This window comes from Teleopsis dalmanni, chromosome 2 (assembly GCF_002237135.1).
Source record: "Teleopsis dalmanni isolate 2A chromosome 2, ASM223713v2, whole genome shotgun sequence".
Lineage (NCBI taxonomy): Eukaryota > Metazoa > Arthropoda > Insecta > Diptera > Diopsidae > Teleopsis > Teleopsis dalmanni.
In genome coordinates, this window is record NC_051847.1 from 73,101,987 (window position 1) to 73,126,785 (window position 24,799).

Below are 24,799 nucleotides of genomic sequence, written 5' to 3' on the forward strand. Positions count from 1 at the left end.
ACTAAAGCGCCTCAATCAGAAATCCATCTATCCTACCATCATTTCATTCTTGAACAAAGATTTTGATTTTATATGAAATGTGAAGAGCGATTTGAGTAGATAATTGTTTGTTGATGGGCGTAAGTGCACTTTGATGAAACTTTCTATTATGCGTATTGTCTGACTGCAACAGGAATAAAAGTTGAATCTCTCTAATATGCGAGTAGGTGCGTATGTTTACGCTTTGATAGTTCAAGTAACCAGTAATTAGTAACCACAACAAACAATATATTTATGGACCTACAAAAATGAAATGAAATGGGAAAAAAATAAAACGCAACATAGTGAAAAATAAGCGCTATAAATATTGACCTTTTTACTTCAAAATATATTATGTAGAGTTTTTAATTAAAATTATAAAAAAAATTTTGGTTACACACATGAAAATTCATGAATGTACCTACACATCAGCGATTGCCCTTTTCACCTTTCTTTTTCTCTGAATTTTGGTAATTAACTGACGCCTCTGGTTGCATGTGGCATAGATTTTCATGTACTTTTATATGAAGAAAATACCTTATAGTTACATTTAGAACAAATTTTTTTTATTTATACTATGTTTTTGTTATGCTTGAAAGAAAATTAGGTTTCATTACTAAAGAGAATGCACGAGTCCATGCTGAGGAAAAAATCATTATGAACGGTCATTTTAATTGTTATGCACATTAAGATATCCAAATTTTATATAAAGAACATATTAGATGGCACACATTTCGTCTATATAAACATATACAGCATATTCTTATGTTTCATATTTATCGCTACAATATTTCTTAGATCAAATTTAGATTAAAACAACGATTTAAAACAGTTACTTGGATCCATTACATTACCATATAAGCCATTTTGCATCTTTTGCAAACCTTGAGATGTTTTTTAAGCAGACAGTTGTAGTTAACTAAGATTCTTTAGAATCTTATTAATCCATCTTGTGTTTAACAATAACAAAGCAAGTATAAAACGCTTTCTTTGTTCTCTTCGCAGCTGCGATGAAGATCTTTAAACTGAGATTTAATTCATATAGCATGGTTTCTCAACCAACAATTATTCAAAGCAACTATAAGATTAGCAGCTCTATCACACCTCTTAATAAGACCCCTATATTTCATTATATAATATATAATATTAGCCATATTACATACAAATATCTGCACATTGTTAATTCTTTCCATTTTGTATGAAATTATTCTATCTAGATAGATTAGAGACCCAATGATTCACTGGGAGATGAGGATAAGAGAGAGAGATAGATTTTAATAATTTTTTGTGTAATGCTGGCAGTAGGCACATATTTACCAAATATATTTCTAAAACACTCCACCTGGGTAACTTATCCGTATTGTAGTTACTTGCAATATCTCTGTGGCTGGAACCCCAGACAAGAAAAATGTTGAACTACTTTGAGCTGTGTAGCAAACAAAAGTACTGGAGAGAATATTAACTTAAGCCAAGAACTTCAAAAGAACGTTATTATCTAATTGTATAAATGTATTCAATATATTATCGATTTTAAAATCTTCTAAAATCAATAACTTTTGCTTGAAAGATGCAGCCTTTACCAGCGAGACAATATTCTTAATATTTCTAGTTGCTCAGAGAATATTCCATAACCTACCATGCGTTATCAATCATAGGTCGCTCATTATAAATGGTTTTATAAACTTCTAATGGTGGAATTTTTAATATTCTTATATCTCTAAAATGCATCTTCTAAAATGTTCTGTTAAATTGGAGAACGTGATTTGGTGAGAGGGACTTGAAACTATTTATAATTGATTAATGGATAATTTTATTGTGTAGTAGTCTTAATCGAAAAGCGAAGAAAGGCACTTTTTGCTAACTATATCATCCATCGAATTTTAATAAAACATTCAGTCTAATGTGATGTAGAGAATATTGCGTCTCTGTTATAGAACTCAACTCTGTGCTATACACTATTAAGTATAATTAAATTGAAGGATTTAAAACTATTTATAATGGATTTATAAGCATTGTCATTAACTTTGCATTGCACTGTTTGACAACTTACCTATATCATCCATTAAATTTTTATAAAACATTCATTCTAATGTGATGAAGAGAATAGTGTATCTCTGTTATAGGATTCTACTCTGCGCTTCTACTCTATTAAGTATAATTTTAGAGAGGGATTTTAAACTATTTATAATTGACTTATAACCATTGTCATTAACGAAATAGTCTTAAATGTCGGAGCGGAGAAGGGCACTATTTGCAATACTTATAACATCCATCAAATTTTAATTTGCAAATGATATGTACATGTCGAAGTTTAATGATTTCTGGTCATTAGTCTAGAGATTATAGTGGTTTTGATGATTGCAATTTTGTAATTTTTAAAACTATGGTTCATTCGAAAGGCGAAATGTCTTTTGTTCAGTTAGGGTCTATTGTAGCACAAAAGATCAATCATGGTCACGGTGCTCTGCTCAAATGGGAGCTAGTACCCTGTTCTTTCTTATTCTTATTCTTATGGTTCAGAAAGAATTTCACATATTATGAAACATTGTTTTTTGATGAAAAAAAATGGTGTTGAAACCAATACGGTTTTGATAAACATTAAAGAGACTCTAATCAGAAAATTCAACTATTATTGTCAAGAGTTAGAAAAGCGTTATGAAGTTATGAACACTTTATAGCAGGAAAATCAACTATTATTGACTGGTACGTTAAATTTTAGCACGATCGTATAAATACCGATCAAAATTGGCAGTTGTTTTGGAAATATATATTTATTTTTTGCTACGGCAATACCAAAATTTTTTGTGCACCACCTTGACTCGTTAGACTTAATTTTATTAATTTAAAAAAAAAATTATTTTAAAAAAATATACACATTTGGTAAATGCAATTCCTTCAAAATCACTTCTCAAAATACTTATTACATATTTAATTTGTTCACATACATCACATCCGTTGATAAATTTGACTTTAAGATTTTTAAGAAAACAAAAGAAAGTCATTTGCATTCAAAACAGCTAAGCAAGCGTGTCTTCAGTGGTGACTATCGTCTATTAGTTTACAAATATCCGCTTCCAAAACCAAAACCAAAAAAAAAAATAAATAAATAAAAACCGTCTGGTATTTCCAAGTCCCAAGAGATACTACTCCATTACATGCGACACATAATTTATACGTTTTCCAACATTTGTGATGGAAACTCATCACTGACATAATCGACTAGCTACGACACAAAGCCATCTCAGCGACGTTTGCTTTAAAAGCGTCCTTTTAAATTAAACAAATTTTTCATTGATAGTCACGAACTTTATATAAACATAAAAATTATTGAGTTAACAACTCACAAGTGCAATAATAAATAAAAGTCGACTTAAAGATGCACACGAGGAACTGATAATCTCCAAATACTGTGCATATTTTTCATAAATTAACTTCAAAGCATTGCAGTAAATTTGAAAAAAAAAAAATAAAATAAAATCACATTTTTAAAATTATACGAAGCTGATTTTAGTTAACTTAACTGTGCATTGTTTCAACATGAAGCAAAAATATCTTTCATATTTATTTGAAATATAATTTGTATTTATTTTATTAGGAAAAATATTTAAAGTTACAAATTCTTGTTAATAAAATGTATAACATGAAGGCCGCTTTACTGCAAATTTCCATGCAAAAGTAGTTGCAATGATGCAAGAGCCATCACGCATTTTTAGCACATCAATTTGCTATTTCAATATCGTATTGACCATATTGAGTCTGAGTATCTTATGGATACTCACTCTTGCAGTTTAATGAACGCATACTTGCAAGCTAAAAAATTTTGCTTTAACCTTGAGAAACAGGTTCATTATTTAACTGGAAGATGACTTAAAATTGCTTACGAACATTAAATGTTTATATGTAAAACAGGTTAACTTAGACAGATAACATAAATAAAAAGTATCTTTTAACTTATATCGACTAGTCCTTTCCTTTTTTTAATAACAACTACTTTGACTTGAAATATTAAATTTTTTATTTTTGTTTTACATACTTTAACTTATTTTTATATACTATGTACTCGTATATTTATGAACATTTAAAACAGTTGTTTACAGTTACAATGAACATTTCCTTATGCTGAACCTTAGATAAAGCATTATATAAATTCATTTAACTTAAACATAAACATGAACATATTTTAAACTAAGCTAAGCAAATTTTTTATATATATTTTGGCAATGTTATGATATCCAAAGAGTTTGTACTTCATATACAATACATTAAAAAAGATATTTGTATCTACGACTCACAAAATTTTAAATCCGGTTTTGAGATAATACTGAAGTTATGAAGTCATCTTTTTAACTTTTTTATGATAATGTTTGCGCTTTTTTGGCTTACTTAAATAAATTCAGTTGAATAAATTTTTTTTAACAAATTTAACTTGAAATGTATTTAATTAAGCCAAAATTATACAAAAAACTTGAATGTAAATTATTTCACTTTCAAATAATAAGATTTTTATATCTACGCATTTGCAATGCCTTCTGCTTCTACTTTTTATTCTTCATATCAAGTTTTTGAAATACTGTGTTTTGAGTACTGAATTGTAAACAAAAGAAAGATATGGAACTGCTACTACTACATTATATTCCCTTGTTATATTTGTGATTACTAGTGGATATAAATATACTTTAGAAACAGTGTATTTCGTAACAAAGTGTCATAAAAGCGGGAGTTCAGTCCTTGGCGGAAAAAACAAAACAACTATACGATTTGTGGGGACTCATTTCAAGTATTAACTAGGACACATATCGATTTTTTTGTATTCCATTTTCTTAATATTCTCAGAAAACCTTTATTTTGATTTTTTCTCGAAAAGCATATGAAATACATATGCCTTTTACTCTTATATTATATTCTATTGACATTATTTTTTAATAATGTTTAATACCATTATACTCATGTGGTCTATCACTTTCTGGTACTTACGAAAAAGCGTCTATCTACTAAATATTTTTACTTACTTTAATGGCCTTCCGACATCGTTAAAGATATTATCCATTTTATTAAAGCGACTAGTTGGTTTCATGGTACAAAATGTGTGTATCTTTATATGAAATTTTTTATTTAAACAAGCGTACGTTAAGCGCTCTCTGTAGTATCAGAACTTTTTCAGCTTTTTGGCACTAAATTGCTCTTATGAGACATACTATTTATCTTTATCTATTGTAATACTATTATTATCTGTTCGCACCCTTCATTTCTATATAATTGTACGATATGATATAGTGTAAAAAGTATGTAAAAAACCTAAAAAGTTTAGAATGGAGTTATTAGATATATGTAATTCATAGAAACGAAAACGCATTAATATAACTGCATCTTCTTTTTATTACAGTAGGGGAGAATTAAAATAGAGAATTCAAATATTAATTACGTCTCAATAAGCGGAGTTAGTATGTATTTTAAGAATCAAAAAAAGAAATAATAATTAAAATCTTTAAAAGTATATTACAGTTAGTTTTAACACTGCTGTCATGTCTACTTGTATGATTAGAAAAGAAACAGTATATATTGGCAACAATACAATAAAGATAAATATAACTGCTCCAGACTTTTGTCTGAACTACGATGACGAAAAAGAAGCGAAATATGCCATCTTCTACATAGCTGGCAAATTTTAATAAACTAAATTTTTTATAATCTAAAAGTACTGTTAACACATAACCTACCGACCATTGCCAATGCAACAAAAAATATATTAACCAAATTCATTAAGGAATCAAGTTGCTTTTTAAGATAAGTAAGTTAGAAAGCCTTCGTCACAATATTCATGTATTATATATATTATAAGTACGCTATGTCACTATCCATCTATTCAAAATTTAAAATTACATAAACTTAGAATACTAACGCAGTTGCCCAACGACTCTTATAACTCTATCAATGAAAATGTTAAAAAATTTTATTAAAAATTCGTGATGGTTTTCAAAATAGGGAAGATGGAAAGTCTATTATAAATATAGCAAACTCTTTCCACTATGTCACTGTCCAGGTCTTCCAACTTCAAGATTTTATAATCTAAGAGAGCTGTCGGCAAGTAACCAATAGTACTTTGTCAAAACCACAATAAAAAATTTGACAAAACTTATTACTGAACGGAGATAGCTTTCAAAATAGAAAAGAACGAAAAGAATTATAATATAAATATAGCATATGCCCTCACCCGTATAACTATATATATGAGATTTTGTAATGTAAGAGTGTTAACAGCAGCTTGCCCATCGATCTTGCTAATACACTTATAAATTCATTAAGTAATCGAGATGGTTTTCAAAACAAAAGAGAAATTAAATTCTACTTTAAATATAACTTTTTGGTATGTCAACATTTAACTCTTATAACTTCGAAATATTATCATCAAAATGTTCTAAGCAGATACTCGAACAAGTTTAATCAACACCCTAATAAAAAAGATGAAAAAATTTATCATCTTTCAGAACTTCAAAATAAGAAAGTTTTACTAAAAATATATCATATAGTTCAACTCTTACAACTTAAACTTTTCTTTATCTAAGAATGTTTTGGGTCGTTAACCCATTTTATAATATAATAATAATGTATAATATAATATATGGTAATAATAATATAATATTTAATAAATATTAAATTTATTAAAAAATTAAGAAGGTTTAAAAAATAGAAAAAAAGATAGTGAAGACGATACTATAAACGATACCCAGAATGGGTCTATAAATGCTCAAGTGTAGCTACGGTAGTCCGCAGTCATATAATCTGTAACTTAAACTACATAAGGGACAGAGCCCTGAAGTTATATGCGAAAACTGACAGACTATCCTACTTAGCACTATCTAATCTTAGAGTAATCACTCTCCGCACGGGGAGGTACGCAGATCTTAGACCAATCGCTGAATAATCATGAAGCTTATAAGGAATACATAAATTAGTCAATGAGATGAGTGGGACCCTGTAGTACCCCAGCTATCAAAGAGTAAAATTGCCCAGTTGCGCTGACTCGAAAAAGGATCAACATACATACTAATCTAACTTTAAATTTAATATAATTTATAATTAATTTTAAATTAATATAATATTAAAATATATCGGAAATAAATAAGCTCTTGTTTACATTGTGCAAAGCGGTATTTTAAACGATTACTAACTCCATACTTCCATACATATTCATACTCATAAAAATTGTTATTAAATATTCATTAAATATTTTTTAAGTTAGATATTATAGTAGTATGTTCAGGTTAACCTTTTCAAAAGAAAGTAATAAATGGTTTTGGAATATTGTGCAAAAATAACTAAACACTCAATCACTTCATTATGGATATCTTTTCTGTTTTTGAAATACTGTATTTACTAAATCTCAACGTAATGAATTATTGTGTATAAATTACGTATTGATATTAGTTAATTGTATTAACTAATTCAATGTATATTTTTGGTAATATAAAAATCCAAAACTTACCTTTTCCTATTTTTGATTTGGGTTGTTAATTTATCCAATTTTGCATCACCATATGCCAAACTTGTGTTGTTGTTTTTATTTTGGGCAATGCAATATTATTTAAGCCAAATTTATATATAAAAAGTTACATCAATAATTTAAAAACCAAACATGAGTTAATTTTTTGTTAATAATTTTTTTAAACGCCTTTATATTATGTGAATATTTTTTATTTTCCTATAATAAAATTAAGAAATTTTGAAAGAAATTATAAAATAATTTTTTATAATTTTTATATATATTATATCACTATATATAAAGCACTATTAAACTATAATTTTTTTTTTTGATATTTTCAAAATATTTAAACTTATTTTTAATATTTTTGTTACTGAATTGAAATTGTTGCGAGTACCTCAAAATGTTGCAAAAATAATTAAGAGGGTGCACCTCGCCTTGCCGGGTTCAACGATGCGTGCTCAAAACTTAGAGTGATTTATTATACATATTAATTATTTTTATTAATTAATTTTTTATGTATTTTTATGAATTTTTTTCCTACAAATAAAATTAATTTCTTTCAATTTAAATTGCAGCTGATTAGTCATTACTTTCGAACATTACTTCAAGTAAATTTAACAAGTGTTTAAAAGGTTTTTTCCGTACTTATTTTGAATATTTTAAATATTATTTGTTATTACGTATTAATTTGTTTTTTTGAATTTAATTTTTTTTTTATATATATATTAAGTATTTTTATTTCTTATTTACATATTTTGCATATTGTCAAGTTGATGAAGATGTTGGCTGTTGTGTTTTTAGCTAATTTTTTTTTGGTGCGAATGATGTTGATAATTGTGGTCAAAAGAGTTAAATCATGCCAAGCAATTGTTATGAAACAAAAATTTTTTAGTTAAAATTTTGCACACAAACTATTTTGAACTACGAGTGTGTTTTTTTTCTCAAATTTATATCATCCACTAAAAGACTTAAAAAACAAACTTGCTTTGCACACTTTGCATATGAATTTACGATAGCAGAAAAGTGAAGGTTGCTCTAAGGCAAGTTTGTTGTTTAAGTCTTTTATTATATATTCAAAATCAGTAAGCATCCAATAATATTATGTGCAAAAATAAACAGTAAAATATATTGTTAAAACGTGTTACAAGAATATATATTCCAATTATTTTTTTTCTTATAAATTATTCATATGAAATTATTTTCAAAAACTTTTTTTAAAAATTTTTCAATTTTCAATGTGACATCATCGATATCAGCGCAGACACTTATTATAATACTTCAAGGGAAAAACCTACTACAAACAATTCAAAATAAATTCATTCAATTTTACAAGGGCAAACAACAACAACAACAAGCACAGAAAACAACTACACCAACAGCAGTTGAAATAGCAAAACACTTTAACACTTCTCCATATCTTCTCCATATCCATATAATTTTTTCTTCGATTTGTATGCCATACGCAATACTTCCTGCACAATTGCAGCTTATAAACTCAAAAATTCTTTATTAAAATATTTATTTATTTATTTATTTTTTTTTTTTTTTGTTAAAGAAGTATTAAATTATATGAAAGAAATATTTATTCACTTATATAGAATCGATTGAAAGATTCATTCACACTCAAACACACACCTTATTTCAACGAAACGCACGTAGTGCCTTGTTAATAAATTTAGTAAATAAAACGCGACAACAAAGACACGTTCCGGTACCTCAAATACAAGTGTTGTGCTCAACACACCAACCAGGCTAAGACTAACAATAGAGCCTCACATAAAGTCTAAAAGTCAATCTCAAGACAACCGTCTTCACTCAACATAGCAGCGTACAACTTGCTTTTGCTGTAGTAAGTAGTATTTGTGTGTACGCTCTGAAAATACATACTCATACGAAAGCGAGCTCTAAACGTGGTCTATCTTTCTGTCTACAAATATTATTAACCGGTCTTACCAAGTTTCGGAGAATTCGCAAGCCAGTAAGTTGCATTTATAAAAATTATGAAGAGCACGTTAGAGACAGCTAACGCACATGTAAGTTAGCACTTCGAACAATAACAACAATATATGAAGGTATGCTACCATAAGCCAATATATTTTCCGCTTTTGAAATACTTTGTGTATGTCCGCATTTACATTACAACAACCCAACTTAGACTTAAATAGAATTCGGCTTATATTACACCAGGTTCTGTAGTCTTTACAGTGTGAAGCTACTGTTTCAAACGTTTGAAGATATATGAAAAGGCCTTTAAGAAACCAAGTACATACATATTTGTAAAGAAATTGTTTTTAAAGCATATATTTTCTTATATTCATTTGAACATGCAGTAGTGATGAGGGGCGCGATTATATTATATGTTTTAAACATTATAGTCAAAGCACATTTAAAAGATTAAAAAAGCATAATTAAACATAATACATAGAAAAGAAGATTCTTTGACATAACAATATATTCTCTGTATTACAGTGGATAAGAATTCAACAGGGATATGTAATTAACATATCTTTCAAGAACCCAAAAAAAAACATATTATAATCAAAAACCTTAAATAGGGATATGTAGTTAACACATTTTTCTAGAACCAAAAAAAAAATTATAATCAAAAATCTTTTAAATACGTCACAATTAATTTTAGAATTATCCATGTACTAGTGGAAGTAAAAACATATCAATATTAAATACAAATCCATGACAAAAAGGTAAATATGACAACTCCAGACTTTTGTTTGAACTGCAATGACAAGAAGAAAGTGTTTCCTCTTTCTCCTTGTCATTTCAGCTTAACTGTCATTTTGCATTTCTTATAACTTTACATTTAATCTAAGAATACTAGCGGCAGATAAGCTATCGAATCTTGACAATGTATGAACTTTTCTAAAAACATTACATATACGTGTTGCTATGTCTCTGTCCAGCTATTTCTACTTTAAGATTAAATATAGTCTAAAAATGCTGTCGGAGGTTGACTAACGAATGACAAAATTGTTTATCAAATAGAAATTCAGAAGCTGACACTTGCATATTGTCTGTTCTAAATAAATCTAAAAAATCGTATAATAAAATTAATTAGTATTAGTAATATTATTTCTAAACATTAAATCTTATTTCTCAGTTATTTACTAATATATTATAAGTCTCAAAACAAATATTTTATTTTAAATGAAAATTTATTCAATTCAATGACGAAAGAAACTAAATTCCTAATATAAACTATTGTATTCAATAGAGAGGTACTTCGAACAGTATTAAATCACAACAGTCAAAATTTTTATTATTTTATTAATTAATTGAATTTTCGACTGACCACACAGCTGTTTCGACTATTGCCAAACATCCACCATCAGTGGTCTTAAAATTATTTCTTATATTTCCTTTTTTTTTACACTACACATACCAAGGATTGAACTCACACCCTGTCAAATTTGACGTTCAGTTTTCAACTAAGGGTCAGTTGTTTATTATAGCTAATTGTACCAAAGCTGTACTTGACTTATATATCAACTTGGTGTTTTGTTGTTTAATTATTATTATATTATTGGAAAGAAGGGATCGTGCAATGCGACCTAAAAGTTTTATTGTGCCCCTTAGACGGATTAGAGTGTTTCTCCAATTCCGATTTCTTTAATGAAAGACAGTATCAAACCTATCTTTACTAGTCTTGGATCCATATGATCCATAAAATACCCTCCTAAGTGTTTCTTCCACTTGTGCCGGGCACTCCTCAAGCACATGGTATGCAGTTTCTCTCTCTTCTCTGCAGCCTGAGTTGGATTAAATTCCTAACTTCGATAGGTCATTATTCAATCTACGGTGACCGGTCAATAATTTCGCAATAATTCTTAGGTTATTTTTTGATTGTGCTATATAATCTTTGAAGCGTTTTAGGTTGTAAGTCCCTAAAAGCATTTTAGATTGTGTTAGTCTTGGTAGCCTTTCCCAATAGAGTTCTCGTTTTTTAATTAAAAAGCAATTAAATTCTAAAAGGAAATAAAATGTATTTTGATATAGTACCTGGAGACTATTTATAGAATGAAGTTATTAGTTTATTCCATCATGGTTTAATACTGCTTATTAGCACTTCTTACTAACTATTACAATTTTAGAATAATTCCTCTACTAATTTTTAGTAATGAACGCCTATTTATTCTTATCACTACATTAATATTGATTTAATACAAATCCCTATGCTGTGTTTTTACAATGCATAGGTAATTAGTTATAAGTATAGTGATTATAGTACATTACTTCTTATATTGTTTTCATGTACACATGTACCATATATCATTTATCTGCGACTAAAATGCATAAATTCATAGTCTGATATGCATAATATGAAATTGCAAAGTCTGCAGTATAAATTAATTTTGCTTATAAAAAATTCTAAAATTAAAAGCAGTCCATTTGAGAGTCCCAATCTCTATCACTCACTCTCGTCTTTTCGATGCTCTCAATATATACTCATATTATACTATCGAATTTGAAATAAAAAATCGCGAATGATTTAAAAAAGGCTGAATGAGAAAATAAACAAAAATGATATTGTATCTGCTACTTGTGCCCAGCAACCGGTTTAGTTTACTGCTCTAAACTTGGCTTTTAACCAATAAGTCAATTACCAGATAATGATATAATTTCTGGTGTTGCCAGTTTTGAAGAGAACTCAAAAATGAGCTTAACTCACTAATACACACTCGTCGTTATGTAGCTTAGTTAGCTACAGTAGTATTATCAAGACAGACTCTCCAAAAAAATTTAACTACGGATTAAAATGTTCTTAAAAAAACCTATAAGATTAGTATGAGACTAGACACTCACTAATACAGTGAACCATACGTTAATATACCAACACATACTTTAATAGTAGCGCCCCAGTAGAAAAAGTGGTCTTCGAAGACATTGTCTTCAAGACGGTCTTTGATACCGCGTCCGCATTTTCAAGCAAATTTGTAAAACAATTGCTCAAAACATGAATGTAAATACTCTTTCTTTGCTTTCTCTCTCATTTTTAGTGTTCATAGCAACGTATTTGAATTTTGCCTCAGATGACGCTATGTTTTATAAATGAAGTGACGCAATAATTTTGAAGTGAAGTGTGAATATTAAAAAAATCAAAATAAATAAAGAAACAAAATCATTAAACTACGAAATATTAAAAAAAGAAATTAAATCAAAACAAATTAAATAGTGACTTAGTTCCTGGAAAATATATTGATATTAATATTGAAGACAATAATTCCAGTGAAAGTTGTTTAAGAAACGAAACAAATGATGTTGAAAATAAAAAAACCAAAAACACTTATGAAATATTAGCTGTTATATTTAAAAAACACAGGATTAACAGGCGTTGTGGTAATGATATTTTAGAACTCTTAAGATCAGAAGGTTTAATTGTACCAAAATCCTCTTCAACGCTTTTGAAAACATAAAACTTCAACAATTGATGATAGCGAAATGCTATAAATTATTTTATATTAGTTTTAGTTAATTTTAGATATGCTAAGTTATATTAAGTTAATTATTTAAATTAATTTTCACTATGTTTACTAGTTTTTACTAGTTTATTTTTAATATCTTAATAAAATTTATAATAATTTATAATTTACTTTTAAAACTTTTAATTTTGAATGTAATGTAAGAAATTATTATATAAAATAAATAAAAGTACAAAATACAACAATTTCTTTCTACTTATTTAAAGAGAAAATTGAAATTCATTTAAAATTTAAAGAGTGCAATAAAAGAGTAGAAATAAAAAAAAGCGTGAAAAAATTATATGAGCACTCCACTAAGAGCGCACAACTTTCTGTCGAATGCGTCTGTTATGCAAGACATGGTCTTCGAGACGGTCTTCGAGACATGTACACAAAAATTCATTGAAGACATTTGGCTAATTTGTATGAAAGTGTCTTCGAAGACCGTCATACATTTGGATCGATCGGTCTTCATGTATGTATCCATGTCTTGAAGACGTCTTCGATGACGGATCGATCCGTTTTCTACTGGGGCTGTTAATTTATTTCAGTCAATAAAACAGACTACATGGGTAGTTGGTTAGAGACAATACGTATTATATTCATATTCATTGTTGAGCTCTTGCGGGGGTTGTCACTAGAATACCTTGAAATATACGGATAAAGAATTGAGCAAATTGGCAACTTTAACAAAGTATTATTTATTACAAAGTTACCTTATGATGCGTAAAGATATTTTAGTCATGCTAGCGTTGCGTCTTGTGTGGGTGAGAACAAATTTCATAACATAGTATATTTTATATTCCTTAGTTAATTGAGATGTACTTACTTATTGTTATAAATATAGACAAGAGACTAATTGTTATTCCAAATATACAAATTAAATAAATTTGTAAATATAGGCGCTTACTGTATAATTTCATGAAGTGGAGAATTATTTAAAAAAATTAAAAACATATTAATTAAATTTTTTTACTGAGGTATTATGTTTGTTCTCATCTATAATTTATGATAGAGGATGAAGACCTTCGAAAACTCCCTTCGAAAGAGCTGATTCGTTTCCTCGAGATACTAAATATCAAAAATACAAAGTGGTGCACAATAGGTTAAACTGGTCGCAGTGCATAGGGTCCTTAGCCTAACCCGAAACCCGCAAACACCATTACCATACCATACCATACCATCATTTATAATTTATTTGATATAAGCAATTACTCATTTTAATATAATTAGTTTCATTGAAAACAATGTAATTTGGAATACTACTGTTAAAATAAGTTTTTATTATGATATCAAAAAAAATTGTTTAATAAAGTTTTAAAGTCATAATCGGTTTTAGATATGTGTGCACTTTTAACTTTATTTCTTATGTTCCGTAACAAAATATAATAATTTATTATAATTACACACTCTGTCTAATAAAATGAAGTATAGAAACCAATTTTCTTTGGTATTAAACTGTAATTTTCCATACTTTATTTATTTTGACAGCCAGTATTCTTTACAATAGTTCGTCTCTGTATTCAAAGAAAATTTGTTGCTCATCTGTCTTACCACTTAAAGAAAATATCTTTTGTGTTAAGACATTATTTCCTGACTAAATGAAATTGCCTCAAGCATGGCTCTTTATATTTGCAATACATGCATTCAATCATCTGTACCAGTCAATGGATGCCGTGAAGATTTAGTGCGTGCGTGCATGAAAATTCTAAATTTCACACGGCTTTATTCTAGCACATCGCAGGTAGAATCTGTTCTGGTTCGGATTTGATTCATATAAAATAAGTAAACGATAAAGAATGCTATTTGAACTTGTTATTTTTCTTACTTATTTGTTAACATCTCTTATTAACGTATTGACATTTCCAATAATTTTTTTTTTTACCATTAGAATTTATGAGTAAAATACATGCTTTGAATGTTATCATTTTCTCTAACTATCTTAAGAAAAATGTTACAGATTTTAAATCGGACTTTCTTATGTATTATTTAAGCAGCATTAAGTAAATGAAATAAATAGAAAAATATATATAACATTTACGAGATAAACCAGCACATCATAACCTGGTATAGTGATGGCTCAATTACCAACAAGGGTGTTAGGGTATAAGTCTTTGGATAGGAGTCTTTAGGCAGGGGATATGATACTCAGAATTACTTGAAATAAAAACTACCATCGACCAAGAGAAAGTATGCGAGATAGATAAGTGTGTTAACATCAAATCAAAGAAATCAAAGAATTAACATTTTGACAGACAACTAGATAGTCATCAAAGAACTCAAATCTCATCAAGTAACATCAAGACTAGTGACAGAGTATTTTTGAAAAAGAACTTAAACATATTGAATCAAAGCAATTAAATTCCTGATTCTACAGATCATCCTGATTCTACAAACGCAGATTATATTCTTTTCCTGACAACCTTATAAGTTTTATAATTTTCTGTAATGCGGAATACACATAATATTCGACGACTTTGATTACAACCAACTCGATTATTAGTCTCGAATTTTCTAGATTTAATAAATTGGGAATAGAAATATTGAAGCTAATGTAATATACGCTAGCTCTGTCCTAAAAAGACACACGTGTTCTTTTCTATGGAACTAAATTGAATCAAACATTCTTTAGAGACCACATGTTTATATTACGGGAATATATGTAAATATGTATACTTAGGAGCCATCCCTTTTTAAGAAATAACATTTACACCTTTCTTCTGGTTGAATCTTAATGATTAATATTTAATTCGTTATTTAAAAAAAATTAATTATTCTTCCGCCTGATTTAACTTCGGCATGAAATATTTTTTTGCAGATTAAATTAATTTACAATGGCTTTTTAACAAAAAATTTAATTTTGTAAAATCGCCCACCAAATTCTAGAATTGCAAATTCGAGGTAATTCTTAAAACAAGCTTTTTAAGCTATTTTTACCATATTTATTAAATATTTTACAATGAAAAAAAAAAAAAAATTACTTGGCAATAATTGGAGGCAGTTTGTTTTAATCTGTTTAATCCCACATATATTTAGAGCTGCAAGTTCTTCAGAAAATAATTGCGTAATTCATAATTAATCGATTTTTATTTAAATAAGTAGAAATAATATCTTTATATATATTAAACTGCATAATGATTAATGAAATCTTATAAAAAAAATTATATTATATATTCCAGTATATAAAATGTGAAATATAGTACATAGATATTATAACGTTGAAGCTAGTTGAGTCAGTGCACTTGAGCACTCTTACTCTCTATTAACAGTGAGGTTTCTTCATAACGCCTATCAACGCCTTGACTGGATTATTGTTTATCACTTCATCAGACTAAGGAATAATTAACCTCAGATCTGCATACCTCCCCGAGAACTCTGTAACTATTCTGATATTCGATAACGCGGTGTACATATATTAGTAACAGTTTAGCAAATGTGTTTATTAAAATTCATATACCAAAAATTTAGAGTTTAATATAGAGGTAATATCTAATATTATTTGAAGATATACTTCTGATTTTTAACTCTCTCAAACATTCTCCACTTCTTGGCAAACAGCTTTTACAATCAAATAGTATTTATAATACATACCATAATCCTGTTTGAGTATTGGAATATTTCCTCTAATGTTCTTAAAAATGAATCTGAAGAAAGACTTAATCTCTTCCATTCTTTCCAACATTGTCTTATATTATTTATTGTACAAGCTTGTTCAGTCACCCACAGGTCCCTAATTTCTTAGGTCGTTACAAGTAAAAGTATACTTTCTTATACCTATGTCATTATCTATTTTGTTCGTTTATATACTTTGTTCTAATTTAATTTATATACTTCTACTTAATTAATATCAAATACTATAATATATAGCAATCAATGTTAAAGAACATTACTGATATATATTAAATTTCGTAATAAAAGCATATGTATGTATGTGTGTGTGTATGTTGATCCTTTTTTCGAGTCAGCGCAACTGGGCACTTTTACACTTTGATAGCTGGGAGTACTACAGGGTCCCACCCATCTCATTGACTAATTTATGTATTCCCTATAAGCTTCATGATTATTCAGTGATTGATCTAAGATCGGCGTACCTTCCCGTGCGGAGAGTGATTACTCTAAGATTAGATAGTGCTAAGTAGGATAGTCTGTCAGTTTTCGCATACAACTTCAGGGCTCTGTCCCTTATGCATTTTTTGATCGGGTCTATTCTAAGGTGTCTTAGCATGTCGTTTGTGCGGATGTACTAAGGCACTTTGAATAGTCTTCGGAGAGCCTGACTTTGAGCAACTTGTAGCTTTTGTATAGTAGAGTCGGCAGCTTTGCTATACGCGACACACCCATAAAGTAATGCTATAGATCAGTTTTCTGTAAGAATAAGTAAAAAAAAGGTGTATTCTTAATATATGGCAACATCAATCCATATTCACAGTCTTATGCTTGTCACTTATGACTTTTTTATTACTAAAAATGACTCCTAGTCTTGTAATAAGAAGGAAATATTGTCATTAATGAAGAATAAGTAAAAAAGCAGGTGTATTCTTAATATATGGCAACATCAATCCATTTTGACAGTCTTATGCTTGTCTCATGACTTCTTTCATTACTGAAAGTTACTCCTAATCCTGTAATAAGAAAGAAATATTGTCATTGTTTCTACTTAACAATTTTAAGATTGATATTTGAAAGATATTTCAGTTTTTTCTCACAATTTCTAATACAAATTTATAAAATTTATAGTTATGAAATACTTATAGGTTAGTAAACTGAATATATTGGCAATAAGTACGACTTGTGAAAATTTGAACATATCTCATATACTTTACTGGTAACTCATTAGTTACCAGTTATTATTGAAAAGTTGTCAATAAAACCTATAAATATAAGGAAAATACGTATCTTTCCACTTTTACCTTTAAAGTTATTTGACGTCTGTGAATCATAGTAGCCACCGTTTATGATGGCTCTGAATTAGCCACCAGCTGAAACGTAAGTTAATTTATTAATTTTAGCACAAGCGTCAAATGTCGCGTAGGTGTCTTAGCCTTTTGCAGATACCAACGGGTTTTAAAAATAAAAAGAAATAAATTTATGTATATATAGTATATATCTGTACATAGGCACTCAACCAAATCAAATAGAAAAAAAAAACAAGTAATTTATTTTGCGACAAACAACATAAAAAGAACGGAACTTTGTCATTCATCTAATGAAATATTCATTAGAATCTTTGAAAAGTTCATGGTTTGTGGGATTAATACTTTATTAAGAATGAAATTTTTAATGACCACACACATAATATTATTAGATTTATTTTTGTAGTACAAAACTTCATTAAATTTTTTTTCTTACTGGCCATAATTAAAAAATTACAAAAAATTAAAAATTCCGCATGTTTTTTACAATTTGCAACTAAAAGACCGACAAAAGAAAGTACTAGAAGTGGAGGGAATTCAACAGTCTTTAAATAATTTTTCCCCATATACTTCAATTTGTATATAAAATATATTCCAGTGTTTGTTTCTCTTACAAAAGGAAGTTAATCATACAGGAGTTTCTAGAAGACAGATTCAATATAACCACATTGCATTATATAGTACAGTGTCCTATGGAAATCTTTATCAGGAGAATTTTATCTTATAAATATAGATCACGTCTGTTATTCTATTATATATGGAGTTTACCACTATAGTAACATTTTATATATAATTTTATTTAGATTTAAGTTTTTTAAATTTATAATTAGATTTATGGTGAATCAATAGTATCTATATTTTGAAAAATAGAAATTGATCAAGAAATCATGGCCAAATCGCAGGAAGAGTAACCAAATAACATATTGTTTTAAATATCACATATTATTTTAAGTGTTTTAAATAATTTAAAATTTTTACTTAAGCAATTGTTATATATAACTCTTAAAAATTATCTCCAAACCTACTCACCAACTGTATTCTGCTATTAATCAAGCACTCTTATTTTCTATTGGCAAAAGAGTCAGTCATTTTTAAAAATAACCGAAATACCAAAAAATACTGGTGGTAATCACTTGGTGCCAGATCTGGATTAGTCGGTAGATGCATAAGAACTTTCCTACCAAGCTCGCAGAGCTTTTAGCGAATCATCATCGATATGTGTGGCCTGGCGTTGTCCTAATGGAACACAATTCCTCTTATATTGCTTAAAGCTGCCCGCTTATGGACGATTGCTTCCTTCAAACGATCCCATGGTAATAGTTTATGGGTTAGGCTAAGGCCTTTATATACTGCGACCAGCTTGATCTATTATGCACTCGATCCCATTATTGACACTATACTTCCGAGTTAAATTTTTTTCCATTGGAAAGCAGTCCCACCAAACACACAGCAAAACCTTACTGGCCGTCAATCCTGGATTGACCACCGTTTCAGGTGGCTCATCACGAGCCAGTTTCGACCACATCGTTTTCGCTTGACATTGTCATTAGTGATCAGTCACCAGTCGCCATCCGCTTCAGAAATATATAATTATGTACAGTTTGTTTGGGTGTTCTGAAAATGATATTCCGTAATGACTGAATACTTTATTCATATTTACATTGTCATTAGTGATCAGTTACCAGTCGCCAACCGCTTCAGTAATAGGTTGTTATTGACTCTATAAATACTCTATAAATATATTGTTTGGGTGTTCTGAAAATGATATTCCATAATGATTGAATACTTTATTCATATTTACATTGTCATTAGTGATCAGTCACCATTCGCCAACCGCTTCAGAAATCGGTCGATATTGACTCTACACCTAATATATAAATATGTACAGTTTGTTTGGGTGTTCTGAAAATGATATTCCATAATGATTGAATACTTTATTCATATTTACGATAGTTTTAAGTACAAAAATTTGTTAGATAGTTAATATAGGTATATTGACTACGGTTGCAGTACAAATATAATGTTATTATAGGAGGACCAAATTTTGTTAGTATTTAATAAGAGGAGAATTTACTAGTAATCTAAGCAATCATCCTTATAAACTGTCTGTAGCTTAAATTTCGTTAAATTTATTTTTATTTCAAGTTATAAATAAAATGTATAAAGTAAAATATATAATCTAACAGTCTAGACAATAGTAATTCAATGTTCATCAAACTACCCTTGAAAATTAATCAAAATCATCACCAAGGGAAACGTTTATTTGTTTGAAAATATTTTAAAAAATAAATTTTTATTTCTGTTGAAACGTAACAATTTTTTCTTTCATTTAAGTTTTGCTGTATACCACAATAAAAATTTGTATAAATTTGTGTAAATGTGTAAATGTGTAAATTAATAAACATTTATTAGAATTTCCAACCAAATTTTTGTTTCGCACTATTTTTTTTATTTTCGACCAAATTGTTTGAACGCTATGACCGAATTGATTTCGCGTGAAAAGCAATTCATTAAAATCAATGAGAATTTGAACAGAATGGCGACTACCACTCTCGAGCACACCTCCCAGTACCACTACAAGACTTCAGCATACAAATATGTTGGCACTGCGACCGGTCTAGCTAAAGCCAAGCCACAGAGTAACGCAATGCGTAAACGTGGCGGTGGTGATGGGAAACCAGAGCAGACCGTTGCAGTCAAGGGCCCCACCAAAGTTAGTGAATATCATCAAAGACGTACGCAACACGTGAAAATTACCTCACCAAATATGAAGACAGCGAGGACTCGTATTGAAACCAGTACTATTAGTCGTACAATATCGGTAGCTGCAAAGGAAAATGCACGTAGAGAAACAAATAGCATTGCCAGCACTGTTTCAAATTCACCACGTAGACGTAAAACCATTGAGTGTACAAAGACTGTTTCTCGCCATGTTGGTCCTAAACCTGGTTGTACATTTACAGTTAAATACCGTAATCCTAATTTCACGGAAAGTCCTTCTTTAGCCGTACTTGTGAAAGATGAATGTGCCACTTTACGTGAGCTAAATGAAATTTGTCCTATTGAAGGGAACTGTAATGTTAAGAAACAACTAAACTCTGATACCATGGTCAAGTAAGTTTATATATACCAACCATATTCATGATAAAATCTTGCGGTTTAAGCGTAATATAGTAGCAATTTTGTTTTTTTGTTGATGATATGTGGTATTAATTGAGTAACTACATAAGTAATCGTAATTTATAACTACATACTTATATAGGTGTATTCAATACATATGTAGGACATTTACTTAAATGTTGTATGCTTTTATTGTATTTTTTTACAAGGTTTCTAAAATCAAAAATTATTATACTTGAGACTAATTATGAGAAGACTGCCAAAGAAATGATTGAACAAAAGGAATTGCTGGATAGGACCTTGGAATATCACAAGAAGCTTGAACAACAGCGTGATATGATATATGCCAAAAACTCTGAACTCAAGGAGCAACTTAGCAAGATGGAATCCAAACTTCATGAAGCCAATAATTATGTTAAAGAACGTCATACTGAAACTTCAAATCAGCAAAAGGAACACGAATTTAACAAACGTGAATTAAAGCAAGTATTTCAGACCAATGTAAATTTAGAAAAGCGTCTACAACGCACCACTGAAGAACTGGAGACCAGTAGAAATGCTTTAGCAATGTTAAAAGCTGCTGAGCATGAAACAAAAGAAAATATACGTCGTGAATTTGACATTAAGGAAAAGCAAATTAAAAGTCTCAAAAAACAACGTGCTGATTTGTTGAACGCCTATAAGAAGCAACTTTTCCTGATCGACAATTTAAAACGCCAAAATATATGCTATGAGCAGACCAAAATGCTAGATATAAGCGAAAAAGAATTTTCCAAAGTGCTGGACTGGAATGCTACACCATAATGTGTGGCGTTATTTATTTTAGTCTTTCTCTATAATTTGTTTATCTCCACTTTTAATTTTTGATTAGACATTAGTCCATAAACAGAAATCTTTTTTTTTTGTTTATTCGGCTTTATGTTTTATTTATTTATTTTTTTAAAGTAAAATTAAATTTGTAAATTTAACAAAATTTAAAAATGTAATAAAAGGTTGAGTAAACAATAAAACAAACAAACAAACAATAATCTTTGCATTAGATTTTCACACAATACTCACACCCCTATATTAAGTGAGCTACTGTATCCACTTTATTTGTAATTAATTTCCAATAAACAGAATACTCCTTTGGGACGATTGACCATGTGCACTCATTATTTCCTCAGCAATTTAATTATGCGTGCGCACATAATTCTTACGGTTCCTTGCCTGTTTGGAAAACAGTATAAAAGTTGGAAGTAAGTTGTACAGTGCATAGTATTCCACCAACAGCTTTGAGCACACCAGTTTGAACTAATCAACACTGCCAGTGTACAACTCATATTGTCTTAAACTTAAAAGATACACCAAATAGATACAAAAATGGCCATAATACGTTTCACCATTGCCATTTTTCTAGTGGCATTTTTAATGGCCACCATTTTCAGCATTAGTGAGGCTGCGTACAGGAAACCACCATTCAATGGCAGTATTTTTGGTAAACGCAATAGCATTGGTAAGTTATTACTCACTAAAGTAAAGAATTATTAATAGAAATTCTCGTAAAATCTCTTTCCTATATTTACAGAGTACGATAATGCCAAGGCTTTAACAACTCTCTGTGAAATCGCTATGGAATCATGTCAAGCCTGGTTCCCACAAACTGATAATAAATAAATACAAATGGAAAATAAATTTTGGATATATATTAGCATTGCGATGTAGTATTATATAGAAGTATTTCTATTGTGTGCAGCTTAAGCTTGTTCGATATCATAATTTTAAGAATGTGTTGTAAAAATTGCATAATAAAATAAATTAATTAATTAATTTTTCAAATTTTTATTATTCATTTCAATCTTGAATGTCACCACATATATATAATCTACAAAAGTATACCTAAGATGGAAGAGATTATGATTTTAAATTTAATTAATAGATGGTTTTTAAATATTCATTGAGATAACACAGTTTCACAATTTTTCTTTTTTAAATGCAATTCTTATATATTCCGAAAAAGTATATCTTAAAGTGAATGGATTATAAAATTTGAACTGAATTAAAAGAGTGGATCTTCTTATTATTATGTTGAGGCTAATTGAGTCAATGCACTTGCGCACTTTTACTCTCTATTAACTGCGAAATATCTTCATAACCCTTCTCTATGCCTTGACTGTATTGTTGTTTATTACTTCATCAGACTAAGCAATAATTGACCTCAGATCTGCATACCTCTCCGATAAACCTGTAACTATTCTGTGATTCGATAACGCGCTGTTGGTAAGCTTGTCTGTTTTTGTAAATAATTTCTAATATAACTCAAAAATATAATATAACTTTTAAATTGACAATTATTAATAATACAACTTTTATATAAACAATTATCTATAATATCTTGTATTAATACCTTGTATCGTACAAGGTATTAATTGTAGACATAAGGCTTAGTTAGATGTTACTTTAGATAAAGAATAAATTCATCAACTATTCTTTTTGAAAAGAATGAATAAAACTATTTTATAAAACAGTATTGCAATACAAACATAAAAAAAATATTTATTTGGAACTACACCAAAATCCGAACACTCAGAAAAAAATGTAAGAACCGGAAGCGAATCTATATAAATTTTTTTTATTAATTTAGAGTAGTTGTGAATTCAAAATGCTGACTATAATGAGAAAAAATGCTATTGAAAAGAATGATAAAAAGAATGAAAAATGATAAAAAATAATGATTAAGAAATTTAATCCTGAAAAGAAACTTATTTATAATGCACACATATAAAATATTCACTCAGAACCCAAACCAAAACGAACCAATATAAATTTTTTTTATTAAACCAGAAGAACACCGGGACCGAGCCAACACATTTTTTTTTTAAACCAAATCAAAAAATTTTAGGCACAGTTTTTATAACTGGCCCTGAGTAAAATAAGAACTGATAGAATAAATTGCTGACTACAATGAATTAATTTTGGACATAAGCTTTATATATTACCACAGAGAAAAATTATCATAGAAAAGAGAAGAACTAACTTTTCTTTTTCAAAGAGATAAATAAAATAATTAATAAAATAACTAGATATAATAAAATAGTGCTGACAAAGAAACTCATTTATAATGCAAACATATATAAATAAAATATTAACTCGGAACTAAACCGATATCCGAAAATGAAATAAAACGGGTATATAACATACGTCGAAACAAAAACCATAACCAGAACTGATACACTTTTATTTAATTCAGCCCGAATAAAGAGATTTAAAAAAGATTTAGAAATACTTATTTCATCTGTAAATTGGTCATATTTCATACTTCTGAACCATAACCATAACCATAATCCAAATCTATCCGATTTTGTCCAATTATATTCCCTGGTAGAATTGTTATTCTTTTTCATGCCAGAAAATAATCTGTCGACTCTTGTGATTGTGCAAAAGTTTCAAAATCGTTAGAAGACACATACTCCATTACCGAAAATAGATTCCATAGCTGTACTTTCAACTTTGAAACTAACAGTAGATCCATCAATTTTTTTTTATCGGTTCCAACCTCTATTCTGTGAATTGTGTATTATTTGTTTTGTTTCTTACGTTAAGACCTTGATAATGTCTACATTACTATAGCTCATCTATTTGCTGCTAAAACCTTATTATTAACTATTGATTTAACGTTGTTGCTTTTGTCAAATATGACCCTAACAGATAAAAAATTAGCTCCAACACTTATCAATTCTTCATATTAACTATCGATATTTTTGCAGAAAAATTGTAGAGTCACGGTGAAGAGTATTTCTTACTTAATAATT

The 24,799-nt window shown here is 28.8% G+C and overlaps 2 protein-coding genes across 2 annotated transcripts; both read left to right on the plus strand.

Moving 5' to 3' along the window:
* Positions 1-20,232: 20,232 nt before the first annotated feature.
* On the plus strand, positions 20,233-21,912 carry LOC119684739 (the record flags this gene model as incomplete). The annotated part of the gene is given in 2 exon segments (XM_038098847.1): positions 20,233-21,002; positions 21,218-21,912. Coding segments are annotated over 2 exon segments (1,233 nt in total). The 5' UTR covers positions 20,233-20,364.
* A 338-nt stretch (positions 21,913-22,250) lies between these two features.
* On the plus strand, positions 22,251-22,751 carry LOC119684740 (neuropeptide SIFamide-like). The gene is made up of 2 exons (XM_038098848.1): positions 22,251-22,503; positions 22,576-22,751. The coding sequence occupies exons 1-2, from the start codon at positions 22,371-22,373 to the stop codon at positions 22,662-22,664; spliced, it is 222 nt and encodes a 73-aa protein (XP_037954776.1). The 5' UTR covers positions 22,251-22,370; the 3' UTR covers positions 22,665-22,751.
* The last annotated feature ends 2,048 nt before the right edge of the window (positions 22,752-24,799 follow it).